Source organism: Galeopterus variegatus, unplaced genomic scaffold (genome assembly GCF_000696425.1).
Source record: "Galeopterus variegatus unplaced genomic scaffold, G_variegatus-3.0.2 Scaffold3110, whole genome shotgun sequence".
NCBI lineage: Eukaryota > Metazoa > Chordata > Mammalia > Dermoptera > Cynocephalidae > Galeopterus > Galeopterus variegatus.
The window spans coordinates 103523-118404 of record NW_007729221.1 but is presented as its reverse complement, the minus strand read 5'-3'; the positions used below and the strand labels follow the sequence as shown (position 1 = coordinate 118404).

Genomic DNA, 14882 nt, shown 5'->3' with positions numbered 1-14882 from the left:
GTAAGGAGAATCCAGGGTCAAGTCACAGCAGTTCTCTCCTTAATCCACTCCATTCCCTCCTCTCCCAGCTAAGCTGCCAGAGTGCCATATGCATCTCCAAGAGTAAGAAAAGATGGATAAATCTCCGGTGAGTTGTTTCTTTATTTATTTCTCATTTTTTCACTGTATTACCTGGGTATTAAGGGGAGCATGAATTAAAATGGAAAAGTAGAAATGAGTAAACCTCAGCTTTAAGGAAATGTACATATGTAAGGTAAAGTTTGCATGTATGTATAGCAAGGTATAAGACTTCAGAGTCATCTCAGTTGAGTAAAAATTTGTCTCTGGTCTTTCTGATGTCGTGTCAAAAAGGGAGACACTTTTTTTTTTTTACATGATTGGAGTGGAATCTGAGAAGAAAATATGTCAAATTTTCATGGGATATGAGAATTTATGGGCACTAAATTCAGAAATACCATCTCTATTAGAAAGTTTTTGACTGCCAACCTGGAAATAAACACATAGCTTTCCACAGTGGAAATTGTTAGCGAGTACTAAGGCACATGTTGCTGAATAAGCAGTCTGTAAGGTTGCATATAATATAAGACTTTTCACACCATCATAATTTTGTTAAAATATCCTGAGTTCTGGGGGCTTACATGTATCATATAATATTTGCTGTATAAGAACAAATCAAAGTGCAATGGTTTACAATATCAGGCCATTTATTTTCTTGAAGTTCTATGGATCAACATGTTGGGTGTTCTCAGCTGGGCAGTTCTCATGCTAGCGTTGCCTGGATGGCAAATGCACCTTTAGTCACCTGGTGCTGTGATTGAAGCTCTTGGTTCAAGATGGCTTCACTCACATGCCCTGTGGTTTGTGTACAGGTTTGGAAGACTGTACTTGATTCATGGATAAAATGTGGAATTATCACTTAAATTACAATGAAATCCACTGCCTATTCTCTAGTCTTTTTCTAACTCGAATCTTCTGCCACATTTGAAACTGCTGTTCATGATCTTCTCCTGGAAATTCTTCTGTGTTAGGTAGTTTCTCTCGTGCCCTTACTGATGGTTTTCTCTCTTTTCTTCTGATTCTTCTCCTTTCTGCTTCTTAACATAGCTCATCACACTGCTTCATTTTGGACACTATTCTTCTCACTGTGCTTTTCTTCTTGACGGATTCTGTCCTCTGTAGTTTTGTCCTCTGCACTCTTGGCTCTCTTTAGCTTCTTCCCTTTTGAACTTCTTCCATTTTCCTTGGACCATAAGTTGAACTTGCTGTTGATGGCTTTTTGTAGCTATTCAAAAATTATCTTAAGGTCAGTGAATCCAAAATGAAAATGATGTCTACTTTTCTTGTACATGCGGTATCACTATTATCCAGGCAGTGACCCAAGGCAGTGAAATGGGTTGGTTCCTGGACTCTTCCCTGTTTCTTGTGTCCAGTCCTTTGTGGTGTCCATTCTTATATCTGTATACACTGCTTATATAGGGGGAGGAGGTGTTGGTACTTACAAAGACTATAGCTTTGTTCCATTGGGAGTATTTTTGTAAAAACCTGAAGGGCATATTTCCTGGGTGATGAGGTTCAATCCCTGGTGACCTGTGCTTCTAACCAGCACCTGTGGTGACATCTTTAAGAGTCTGAGGGGAGAAAACATTCAGGAGTTAATGGGACATGTTTTGTGAAGAGCCAATAGAAAGGCATGCAAAGAATAAAAACAAATTGCAAATTTTCATAATTTATAAATCTTGGTTTTATAAGTTTGTCAGTGATTTTTTAGTTCGAAAAGTCTTGTCATGTTTTTAAACTTTCTGACATATTGTATTTTATTCTCCTATTTCAGGTAATCACTTAGAAATGAATGAGAAAAATGGATGTGCACATTAGTCATCAGAATGTTTATAAACTAGAACCATAGCTAACGGTTAAGAAAGGAAAGTGACAAACTAGTTAGCTGAAAGTTGTCAATCTCAGTTAGAGTTTGAGATGTATCATAAGATGTGAAATGGTGGCTTTATTTATTTTGAACCTAATGTTCAATGTGGACCTATGTGCTTCCTATCGTATAGCAGAGTACTGTGTATGGTCTCTAATGACTTGGTTGGTGTTCCAGTGATCAGCTGTGTAACAAACTGACACAAAACTTAGTTGCTCAGAATAAGAATTTCTTCCTTACTCCATGTTGGAATGTTGTGTTTAAGTAGACTGTAAAAGGGCAGTGTGGGTTGGCTGCTGCATGATGTGTCTGGTCTCACGTGGGAGAACAGTAGTGGCTGGAGACATTGGGCAGACATCCAGCCCTCTCTTTGTGGCCAGGTGAGCTTTCTCAGAGTCTGGCAGTCTCAGGTTAGTCAGGTTTGTCTGGCTTTTCCCAGGGCAGTTGTCCAAGAGGCCCTGAAGGCTGCAAGGTTTCTGGTTATCTCTACTCAGATACCAAAGCATGTCTCCCACCACATTCTCTTAGTCAAGCACATCACTAAGAGCAGCCCTGATGCAAGAGGAAGGCAATTAGATTCCAGCTCTCAATAAGAGAGATAGCAAGACTTTGCAGCAGTCTTTAATAGACTACAGTTTTCCTTCTGGTCATAAATTTCTACCACATGCAAAATATACTTTGCCTCTTTCAAGAGCCCTAGAAATCTTCTGCTGTTATGCAGTTGGTCGAAAAACCAACTCAGTCATGTCCAGTGGCCTGTTATCTTCATCTCCTCAACAAATGGCCAGGTGACAGTGAGGAGAATGGCATAAACATGTGGGACCTTTCCTTCAGACAGTGTGGGTGGTAAGGGGCAGCACCCTGCAGATGTGGTCTGAGCAGTTAGTTATGCCCATTGAGCATCTGGTTTAGTTCTTTGTTTAGGGCTCCATGTTGATCTCTGGAAAAGATGCCTCCTGCTTCTGCATTATGCCCTCTTGGCTCTGTCTATTCTCTGTCAACATCCATTTTAAATGCCTGAGTTTGCAGTTGACCAATTTTTTTTTTTTTTTTTTGCCTATTTTTAGGTTATAGTAGTTGAAAAACCAATGACCCTTAAAAATTTTTTTTTTCTAATTTTCCCCTTTTGATACAAGAAATTACCCTGTGGATATCCTTAAAAAGCACAGGCTTCCATTCTACTATAATCCACTATACCAATGCTACCTCTGTGTTAGGCCCTTTTTTCTCTGGCCTCCCCTTCTCTCTGAGGCAGCTATTTCTTAAGAAGTTTTATTGTTTATCAGACACTTTCTATGTATCACACCCTGTGGTATGTAGAATACTGGAAATATTTTTTTTCCCCAAACCCTGTGATTCTTGCCACAAAGTAGTTTGTATCTTTAAAAATACTTGGTTGGAGGCCGAGCCCGTGGCGCACTCAGGAGAGTGCGGCGCTGGGAGCGCAGCAGTGCTCCCGCCGCGGGTTCGGATCCTATATAGGGATGACTGGTGTGCTCACAGTGCTCACTGGCTGAGCGCAGTGTGGCCGGTCTCAAAAAGGACAAAAAAAAAATACTTGGTTGGAAAAAACTTGCATTGAAAAGTAGTATTATTTACAAATCCACAAGTTCTGGCTCCTTTATATTTTCTTTAAATTTTGTTTGAAAATTGAACATCTTTCTCTGTTTTATTGTTACGTATTTATTGATGGATGGCCTATATGGGGATCCAAACCCTTGACCCTGGTGTTATCAAAACTGTGCTCTAACCATCTTAGTGATCTGGCCAGCCAGCCATCTTTACTTTATCTGTCTTGTCATATTTTCTCAGTGACAGAGGAGACCAGGTAGCACTTTTCCCATTGTTCACAAAAGTCTCCTTTGGCAGACCTCGCAAAGGGTGAGATATCATTTCCATTTTCCTTGCTATGGGAGGCAATAGTGTGGCCTACATCCTTCAGTGCTCCATTTATTTCTGGTAATATATTTTGTGCTGTAGCTTCTTTTGGCTAGTATTAATATTTCCACTTAAGCTTTCCATAATTAGTGTTTGTGCAGTATTTTAAATTCAATTTTATTTTTTAACTTCCAGTCTGTTTGTGTCTTTGTATTTAAAGTGTATGTCTCTGGATAGCATATTGTTGGGTCTTACTTTCTTATCAAATCTGATAGTTTTTGCCTTAAGTAGATTTAGGTCTGCCATTTTGCTACTTTTTGTTGTTGTCTCATGTGCATTTTAATACTTTGCTTTTCCTCTTTTCCTATTTTTTTTTTCAGTTAATCAAATATTTTTAAATATTTTAGTTCATTCTATTAGTTTTTAAAATAATTTATTTTAATTTTAGTTTTGGTAAAGAAAAATACACTTAACAAATTATTTGGCATTTGAACCATTTTTTACCTTTAAATAGTGTTATGTATATTTCCAGTGTTGTGCAAGAGATGTCCAGAAATTTTTTATCTTGGAATTCTGAAGCTCTATATCCATTAAATGACAACCCTCAACTTTCCCCTCCTTTAGCTTTTGGCTTCTGACATTCTAGTTTGTTTTCCCAGAATTTGACTCAGATCAGTGGGACCATACAATACTTGTGGTTTTCTGAGGGGCTTATTTCAATTTGCATAATGTCCTCACTGTTCCTTATTATAGCATATGTCAAGATTTCATTTCTTTCTATGGCTGAATAATATTCCTTTCTGTGTATATACCACAATTTGTTTATCCATCCATTCAAGAACGGACATTTGGTTTGCTTGCACCACTTCACTGTGTGACTAATGCTTCTATGAACACTGGTGTAGAAATATCTTTTGGAGATCCAGCTGTTAGTCATTTTGAATATATATATTGCACTTGGACTTCTGAATCACATGGTAATACCATTTTAAATATTTTGAGAAGTGAGTGCATTTTTTTAAATGGTTGAGGGGCTATAACATTTTACATTACCACCCACAGCATACTAAACTTACAATTTCACCAAAACCTGTTATTTTCTATTGAGTGTGAAGCAATATTTCATTGTGGTTTTGCATTTTCTAATGTTTAATGATGTCAAGCATCTTATCGTGTTTGTTAGACAATGGTATATCATCTTTGGAGAAATATCTGTTAAATTTCTTTGCAATTTTTTTGGTGGGAGGTGGGGTCAGGTTGGCTGCCTGGTGTGGGGAACTGAACCTTTGAACTTGCTGTTACAGTTTTGCTCTCTAACCAACTAAGTTAACCAGCCAGGCCCATCCTTTGCTTGTTTTTTATGCAGGTAATTTGTTTTGTTGTATAGCTGTGGGAGGTTTTTTTCATTATGTATTCTTGATGTTAATTTCTTATAGATAATTTGCAACTATTTATTTTTTTGAGGTTCTGACAAATAGTATTGTGTTTTTTATTTAAGATTCTACTTGTTCATTGCTGGTGTGTTGAAACGTGATAAAATTTTATTAACCTTGTGTCCTGCAATCTTGCTGTGATCACTTATTCCAGGAGTTTTTTTGTTTATTTACTACAATTTTTTACACAGATATTCATATCACTTGCAACCAAAGACAATTTTATTGATTTATTTTTCCCAATCTGTACTCTTTTATTTCATTTTCTTCTGTTATTGCAGTATGAAGTACATTTAGTGAGATGTTGTGAGTGGTGAGAAGGCCCATTCTTGCCTTGTTCCCGATTTTCTGGAAAAGCTTTGATTATTTCACCATGAATAATAATGTTAACTACAGTTTCCTGTAGATAGACATTATTAAGTTGTGAAGTTCCCCTCTATTTCTAATTTACTGAGAGTTTTTATGATGAATGGGTGCTGTATTTTATCAAAGGCTTTTTCTGTATCTGCTGATATGACCCTCTAGTTTATTTGGTTTCAGTGTTTTGATGTGAAGGATTAAATTAATTCATGTTCAAGTATTGAACAAATCTTGCCTGCTTGGGATAAATGCCACTTGGTTGTGATGCATGATCCTTTTTAAACATTGATTAGGGTTTTTGAATATTTTCTTGAAGATATTTGTACGTTCATGTGAGATAATGGTTTGTAGTTTTCTATTGTAATACCTTTGTCTGGTTTCACACTGAGTTAATGCTGCCCTTGTAGAATGAGCTGTGAGGTGTCTTATCTTCTATTCTCTGAAATAGATGGTAGGGAGTTAGTATAATTTCTTCCTTCACATGTTTGGATGAATTCCCCAGTAAACACATTGGGCCCAGGTTCTTCTGTTTTGAAGATTTTTTTTTTTAAACTCAATTTTCATAATACATATAGTCCTATTCTAATACTACATTTTAGTGGGCATGAGTTTTGGGAAATTGTGTCTTTCAAGGAATTGGTCCATTTCATCTAGGTTATCAAATTTGTGCCCAGTGTTGTTCATAGTATTGTTTTAAAATCTATAGGTTATGTGTAGTGATGTCCTCCTTTTCAGTTCTGATATTAGTAATTTCTATTCTGTGTCATTAACTTTTTAGTTAACTTAGCTATAGGCTTATCAATTTTATTGATCTTTTGAGGAAGCAACTTTTTTGTTGACAATTTTCTCTCTTTTATTATAATTTTGCTCTAATCTTTATTTTTTCTGCTTCCTTTTAATTTAATTTACTCTCTATTTTTGTAGTTTCCAAAGATATAAACTTAGGTTATTGATTTTATGTTTTTCTTTTTTTAAAAATATATGCATTCAATATTGTAAATTTTTTGAAAGCATTACTGTTTCTGCATCCCACAAAATTAGATCAGTTGCATTATCACTTTTATTTACTTCAAAGTATTTTAAAATTTTTCCTTGATGTTATTTATTTTTATTTTTATTTTTTACCCATATACAATTCCACACTGAATTTTGCCATAGTGCCTACATGGAGACTACACTCCTGCATCTAGCTGACACCAGTACTGAAACACCTATTCAGTAGTCAGTATAAAACACATCTACAAAAAGAATTCCCTCTTCTCAAAGCCCATTCTGGAGTATTAGGAAAATACAACTGCTCTACCAGGTGATTAGAGACCAATGTAGAGATACAACATATATGAAAAATAAAACTTATGACACTACCAAAGGAATATAATAATTTTCATGAACCTGAGCATATAGAGCAAGAAGTCCTTAAAATGACTGAAAAGGAATTTCAAGCAACAATCCTAGGGAAACTCAATTAGATAAAACATGACTCAGAAGGTACAACAAAATGAGAAAAGTATCCAGGATCTGAAGGAAGAAATGTACAAAGAGACTTACCCTTAAAAAAGAATGTAGCAGAACTCATGGAACTGGAAGTGTCATTAAATGAATTTTGAAACACAACTGAGAGCTTTAACAGCATGCTAGAATGAGCAGAAGAATGAATTCATGATCTTGAAGACAGCATTTTCAAAATAACAGAAGTGGACTGAAGGAAAAAGAAAAAAGAAGAAAAGAATTTTTTTTAAAGAGAAGAAAGTCAAAGAGAGCAAACGGAGACAACCTGAAGAGCACAAACATCTGAATGATAGGTGTTCCAGAAAGGGAGGAAAAAGAAAAAGGCATTGAAAATATATTCAATTAAATGAAAGCAGAAGACTTACCAGGTAAAGGGAGAGAATGGATTTTCAGGTCGACGAGGCTCAAAGATCCTGGAACCAATTCAGTCTGGAAAGATCCTCTCCAAGGCACATTATAATCAAATTGGGAAAGCTCAAAGACAAAGAGAATCTTTAAAGCAATAAGGCAAAAACATCATCACCTATAAGGGAGTTCCCATCAGACTAAAAACAGAGTTTTCATCAGAAACACTATAGACAAGAAGAGAATAGGATGATATATTCAAAATACTAAAAGACAAAAATTCCCAGCAAAGACTACAGTACCCAGCAAGTCTATACTTTAGAAATGAGGAAGAGAGAGTATATTTCCCACAAAAATAAATACTATGCGGGTTCACCACCACATGACCAGCCCTACAAGATATTCTCAAGGGAGTGCTATTGTATCTAAACAACAATAATCATTACCATGAATACAAAGGAAAGAATAAAACTTTTTAATAGAAGAAAAATGCTAGTAATGTTAAAGAGCAAAAAACTTCTATCTAACCACTTCAGAAAAACAACAAACAGAAGACAAACTATAAAATGGAAATAAAGGGACAAAATGTATTTAAAACATCCAAACAAAAATTAAAATGACAGGAGTAAGTCAACATATTTAAATACTGACTCTTAATTTAAAGGGGCTAAACACCCCACTCAAAAGACACAGACTAATTGGATTAATGGTAAAGGGATCTATCCAGTAAGAAGATATAATAATCATGAATATATATTCACCCAGTATTGGAGTACCCAGATAACTAAGGCAAATGGTATTAGACCTAAAGAAAGAGATTGATTCTAATACTGTAATAGTTGGGGACCTGAATTCCCCTCTGTCATCATTGAATAGATCATCCAGGTGAAAAATCAACAAAAACACATGATTTAAACAGCACTTTAGAACAATCGGACTTGGCAGACATCTTCAGAACATTTTATCCAGCAACTAAAAAATTTATATATTTCTCATCAGGACAAGGAACATGCTCCAGGATACACCACATGTTAGGTCACAAATCGAGTCTCAACAATTTGTATAAAATTGAAATTATTTCATTTATATTTTCTGATGAGAATGGGTTAAAACTAGAAATCAATAACAAGCAAAACTGGAAAGTTTACAAATACATGAAAATTAAACAACATTCTCATGTATGATCTATGGGTCCAAGAAGAAATTAAACAGGAAATCAAAAAATGTCTTAAAACTAATGAGAACAAAGACAAATCACAGCAAACCATGTGGGATACTGCAAAAGCAGTACTGAGTTAATTTAATTGTGATAAATGCTTATATTGGAAGAATAGAAGGGCTGCAAATAAACAATTGAACATCGCATCTCAAAGAACTAGAAAAATAAAAACAATCCAACCCCCAAACTGGTAGATTGTCATCACCTCTGACAGGGTAACAGAGATGCAAAGGATTACTCAGAGCCCGGGTATCCAGAACAGAGAAGCCTGAAGGGGTTAAACCCAGGGAGAACTCCTTCAAGAGAGGAGAGCCCTAGGAATAGCCCCGAGTCAGGTTTTTCCTCAGTTTTTATTTTACAGGCAAGAAAGTTACAGAAGAAACACATGTGGTTAATCAGTCATAGTGAAAACATAAACAAACTGACTACATGGCAATTTCCATTAAAGCAGGTGTAACTTAAAATAGTTCAAGGAATTTACCATCAGGAGTCAAAAATCTAAGCTATGTGACATACAAAAAGAAAGAATGAGATAATCACTATGGCAGTGCTTAGTTCCCCAAGAATCCCGAAGAAACAGCTGATGGTAAGATGTGGAATGTCCCCCAACCACTAACTAGGAAAATAACCTTGAAGATTTTAGCTCACATAATTTTCCATCATTTAGGTTTAGCTGCAAAAAGGGCAACTGCCCCCAGAGCAGTCACTTTCACTGTGCTTCAGTTCTCTTATCTACATCAAGGACGTTAGTCCTGTGGAAGTTTTCTGGTCTTTTTTAATCTTAGCATTTCTATGTGTTTTACTAAAATGTTGGGCTATTGCTTAAACTACAGGACTTTGATCCTGCTATTCTAAGGACTTTGGTCCTACTGTGCGACAGCCTATGCTAAGGACTTTGGTCCTTCTCTAACTAAGGACTTTGGTCCACTATGCAATAGGCTATGGTCCTGTGAAATACATGTGTTTTATTTCTATCTCATTAATGTCAGTGTTCTCCACAGTAGATGGAAAGAAATCATTAAGATTAGGTCAATACTAAATGAAATAGAACCCACCCCCCAAATGATACAAATGATCAATGAAGGAAAAAGTTTTTTTGAGAAGGTAATCAAAATAGACACCTTTAGGTAGACTAACTAAAGAAAGAAGAGAGAAGACAAATAATAATCAGAAAAGAAAAAGAAGACATCAAAACCTATACCACAAAAACATAAAGAATCATTGGACACTATTATAAAGAACTATACACCAATAAATTTGAAAACCTGGAGGAAATAGAGAAATTTCTGGACACATACAAACTATGAAGACTGAATCAGGAAGACGTAGAAAACTTGAAGAGTCCAGTAACAAGCAATGAGATTGAAGCAGTAATCAGCAATGTCCCAACAAAGAAAATGCCTGGACCAGTTGGCTTTACTGCTGAATTCTACCAAACATTTAAAGAGGAATTAATACCAATTCTCTTGAAGCTATTCCAAAAAATTGAAACACAGGTCATTCTCCCAAACTCATTCTATGAGGCAAATGTCACCCCAAATCAGATGAAGACCACCAAAAAAGAAAACTGTAGGCCAATATATTAGAGAAATATAGATGGGAAAATCGTCAATAAAGTATTAACAAATAGAATACAGCAATATATCCAAGAAAGCAATATATCCAAGAAAGTATACACCACAACCAAGTAGGGTTCATCCCAGGGATGCAAGATATGTTCAACATACACAAGTCAATAAATGTGATACACTGCATGAACCAAATCAGGGAGAAAAACTGTATGATTTTCTCAGCAGACATTGAAGAAGCATTTGACAAAATTCAGCATCACTTCATGGTAAAGGGTGCCAGCAAACTAGGTGTAGAGGGAAAGTATCTCAATGTGATAAAAGCCATATATGACAAACCTAATATCATTGTCATTCTGAATGGGGAGAAGTTGAAAGGTTTCCCTTAAGAATGGGAACAAGAGATGGATATCTACCCTCAGCTGTTGTTTAGTATATATAATATGGGAAATACTAGCCAGAGCAGTCAGGCAAGAGAAAGAAAGCAAGGGCATCCCAAACAGAAAAAAAGAATGTAAAATTGTTGCTGTTGGCAAATATCATGATCTTATATACAGAGAAGCCTAAAAAGTCTCGAAAAAACTCTTAGGGTCAGTAAACAATTTCTTTATGGTAGCAGGATATGTCAACATACAAAAATCAATAGTGTTTTTGAACTAGCAGGAAAAAATCAGGAAAGCTATATTCCATTTACAGTAGTCACTCCCAAAATAAAATGTCTTGGAATAGCTAATGAAGGATGTGAAAGATCTCTACAGTGGGATCTGCAAATCACTGTTGAAAGAAATTAACGAAGACAAAGAAGGTGGAATGATATTCCATGCTCTTGTATTGGAAGAAATGGATTAGAAACTTAAATATGAGACCAGATACTGTAAAACTCCTAAAAGAAAATATAGGGGAAACACTTCAGGAAGTAGGACTAGGCAAAGACTGTTTGAATATGACCTTCACAGCATAGGCAACAAAAGAAAAAACAAATGGGATTACATCAAATTAAAAAGCTTCTGCACGGCACAAGATCAACAGAGGAAAAGAACAACCTACACAGTGGGAGAAAATATTTGTAAACTATGTATCTGACAAAGGATTAATATCCAGAATATACAGGTAACTCAACTTAAAAGTAGAATAACAAATAGTCTGATTTTTAAAATGGACAAAGGAGCTGAATGTGCATTTCCAAAAGGAAGATATACAAATGGCCAACAGATACAGGAGAAAATGTTCAATGTCAGTCAGCATCCAGAAAGTGTAAATCAAAGCCACATTGAAATGTCATCTCATTGCAGTTAAACTGGCTACTATCAAAAAGACAGAGAGTGACAAATGCTGGTGAGAATGTGGAGAAAGAGGAACCCTTCTATACTGTTGGTGGGACTGTAAATTGGTGTGGCCACTATCAAAAATGTGGAGGTTCCTCAAGCAACTACAGATAGAACTGCCATATGACTCAGCAATCCCACTGCTGGATATATATTCAAAGGAGGGGAAATAATAAGCTAGAAGGGACACCTGTACTCTCATGTTTATTGCAGCCCTATTTACAGTAGACTAGAGTTGGATCCAACCTAAATGTCCATTATTGGATGGCTGGATAAGGAAAATGGGTATATTTATACAATGAAATACCACTCTGCCTTTAAAAAGAATGAAATATTGCCATTCACAGCAACAAGGATAAACTTAGAAAAAATAAATTATTAAGTAAAATAAGTCAGGCACAGAAAGAAAAAGTTTTGCATGTCTTCATTATGTGTGGCAGTTAAGAAAATAAATAACTTAAAAAATGAGATATATAAAAATCACAATATTGCCTTGAACATCAAGAGTAGAAAACAAAACTGAGGTTACTAGAGGGAGGAAATGCTCAGGGGGATGGTAGAAGGGAGGTATTTGTAAAGGGCCACAACGATTGATTACCCTGTATAATGAAGAATATGCTAATTATCCTGATTTGAACATCACATATTTATGTCCAATGCTTTACCCCAAAGATATGTACAATCAATTATGTTGCAATGAAAAAACCTTAATTTAAAAAAAGCTTTTTATTGAACCTTCACTTATTTCTTTAGTTCTCTTTATGTATATCCAGATTGTAACCTATGTCTTTTTGATTCTCTCACTCTTTTTTTTTTCTTCACATTGCTTTCAATACAGGTGTCGCGGCAACAAATTCTCTCAATTTTTGTTTGCCTGAGAAAGTCTTTATTTTTTCTTCTTTTTTATGAGTTGATTTCACAGTGCACAGAACTGTAAGTTGTAGGTTTCTTTAATCAACCATTTGAATATTTCAGTGTACTCTCTCCTTACTTACATGGATTCTCAGGGAATGATGGGTGTAATTCTTATCTTGTTTCTTTTTAGGCAAGATGTTTTTTTCTTCCCCTGGCTTCAGTCAGACTTTTCATTTTCTCAAGTTTGAGAACTACATGTCTAGATGTAGATTTTTGGCATTTATCCGGTTCTGTGTTATCTTAACTCACTTGATCTTTGGTTTGGTGCCTGATATCAATTTGTGGAAGTTCTCAGATTATTGTTTTAAGTCCTTCTATGTTTTTCTCCATCTCTCCTGCTGGATTTCTCATTACTCTATGTTACAACTTTTGACATTGTCCAACACTCTTCAGATATTATGTTCTGTTCTTTTTTGTCTTTTTCTTGTGTGTGTATGCTTTTCAGTTCTTAATTTCTTTGATCTGTCCTTAAGCCCAGAGATTATCTTACCTCAGCTGTGTTTAGTCTACCGAGTTGGTAAGAGTGTGGTGCCAATACTATCAAGGACCTCAGTTTGATCTCTGTACTGGCAAGTTGCCTGTTCTGTGTGTATCTTTGTGTCTGTATAATTATTTAAAGGATCTTCACTCATAAAACTATCAATATGTTGGATTTCCAGACAGACCGAATGCAATGTGTGTGTGTGTGTATTGAATTGTATTGGTAGACTTCTTAATACTTAGCTTTCCTTTGATTGTGTAGTGAATTTAGAAATTTTCTTTTTGTTCTTCACATTCTATTTCTTTTCCTCTATTTTATGTTTAAAGATAAAGTGCTTTTGCAGTCTCTATCCTTGTTATTTTTTTGTTTTGTTTTTTACTCGGACTCTCAGGTTTCCTCACTCATTCTGATGGCTTCAGGTAACATTGAAATTTTGATATTTCCCTGCCTGGACTGAATGTCTTCCCCATACTTGACCCACACTGTGACAGTGTTAAGATGGTGGGAAATCCTATTATGGTAATTGAAAAATGTGGCCTTGATGATGTGATTAGATTGTAGGACCATACCATAATAAATGAGTTAATAATGGTGGGCAGGGATGTTGTTCTGAGTGTTTAAAAGAGGAACACATGAGAAGTTGATCTCCACAGTTGATCTCCACGTGAGGAGTTGATTATAAACTCCTTCAAGAAGCATTTTATTCATACTTTTATAACTAGCAAGAAAAATTGTTCTTAGCTATAAAGTAAGATTTGTAATCATATTTATAGAATTAACGTATTATTACAGTGACATGATATTCCTGCTGTTTTTCTTTTTCCTCCACCAAATGGAGTACAAAAAAGCAGCACCTTATTTAACACATGATATACTCACACTCACAGAAGTGTGAACTCTGAGATTCCTGTTTTATGACCCAGGGCTCTTGGCCTGAGTTGAGATTAATATGCCATTACAGGGGTTGGTGTCATTTGAGGATGTGGCTGTGAACTTCACCTGGGAGGAGTGGCAGGACTTGAATGATGCTCAGAGGACTTTGTACAGGGATGTGATGCTGGAGACCTACAGCAGCTTGGTGTCATTGGGTGAGTGAAGCTCCCCAGTAACATTCAGGAGAAACATTGTGTTAGTATTTTATAAAAATAGGAATGATTTATAGGGTTTTATGCTATTTGGTTAAGATTACATTTCTTGAAAAACGTGTCATTTTTATCTAACAAAATATTTAAATTGGCCTCTTTATTGTATAATTTCTGAAGCTGAGCTCTTGTTATTCTTCCAAGGATCTGACTTTACAGTTTATTAAATCCAGTGTTACTTCCCATTTACAGGGCACTGCATTAGTAAACCTGAGGTGATCCTCAAGTTGGAGAAAGGAGCAGAACCATGGATTATCAAAGAACACCCAAACCGGAGCCTTCCAGGTTAGTAAACACATCCTGGGTAGAGACCAAGAAGAGTAAAACGCAGCAGATCTTTGCTGTGTTCAGCTGTTTCTGGCAATTTTTCCACAGGTGCCTAAGCTGAGGCTGGCTCATCTCCTTGCATCAAACACATGTATTATATAATCTCTTAGAGGGACTCACACATATATATCTCCATATTTTATTTTGTTGTTTTTTTTAAATGTATTTTCCTAAAATATAATCTGTACATTTCTCTTCTTTGACATTTATTTTTGCGATTCACTTTTTCAATATTCTCAGTTGCCCTCATGTAATCTGCTCTCATGGGCATGGTTTTTCAGACTCTATCCTTTTGTTTTGTTACTTACAATATCTAAAACTGGGTAATTTATGAACAAAATCTATCTCTTACTGTTCTGTTGTGGAGGCTGAGCATTACAAGGTCTAGAGGCTGCATGTGGTAAGGGCCTTGTTTCTGGTGGGGATTCTTAGCAGAATCCCAAAATAGTGCTGCAA

At 35.8% G+C, this 14882-nt stretch overlaps 1 protein-coding gene across 1 annotated transcript in view; it reads left to right on the top strand.

Moving 5' to 3' along the window:
• LOC103599807 (zinc finger protein 717-like) overlaps positions 1-14882 on the top strand; it is a 73272-nt gene that overhangs the window by 2979 nt on the left and 55411 nt on the right. The window contains exons 2-4 of the mRNA XM_008583980.1: positions 69-127; positions 13919-14045; positions 14292-14384. Coding sequence (XP_008582202.1) covers positions 113-127; positions 13919-14045; positions 14292-14384 — 235 coding nt within the window. The 5' untranslated portion in view covers positions 69-112. The remainder of the gene's footprint in view (positions 1-68; positions 128-13918; positions 14046-14291; positions 14385-14882) is intronic.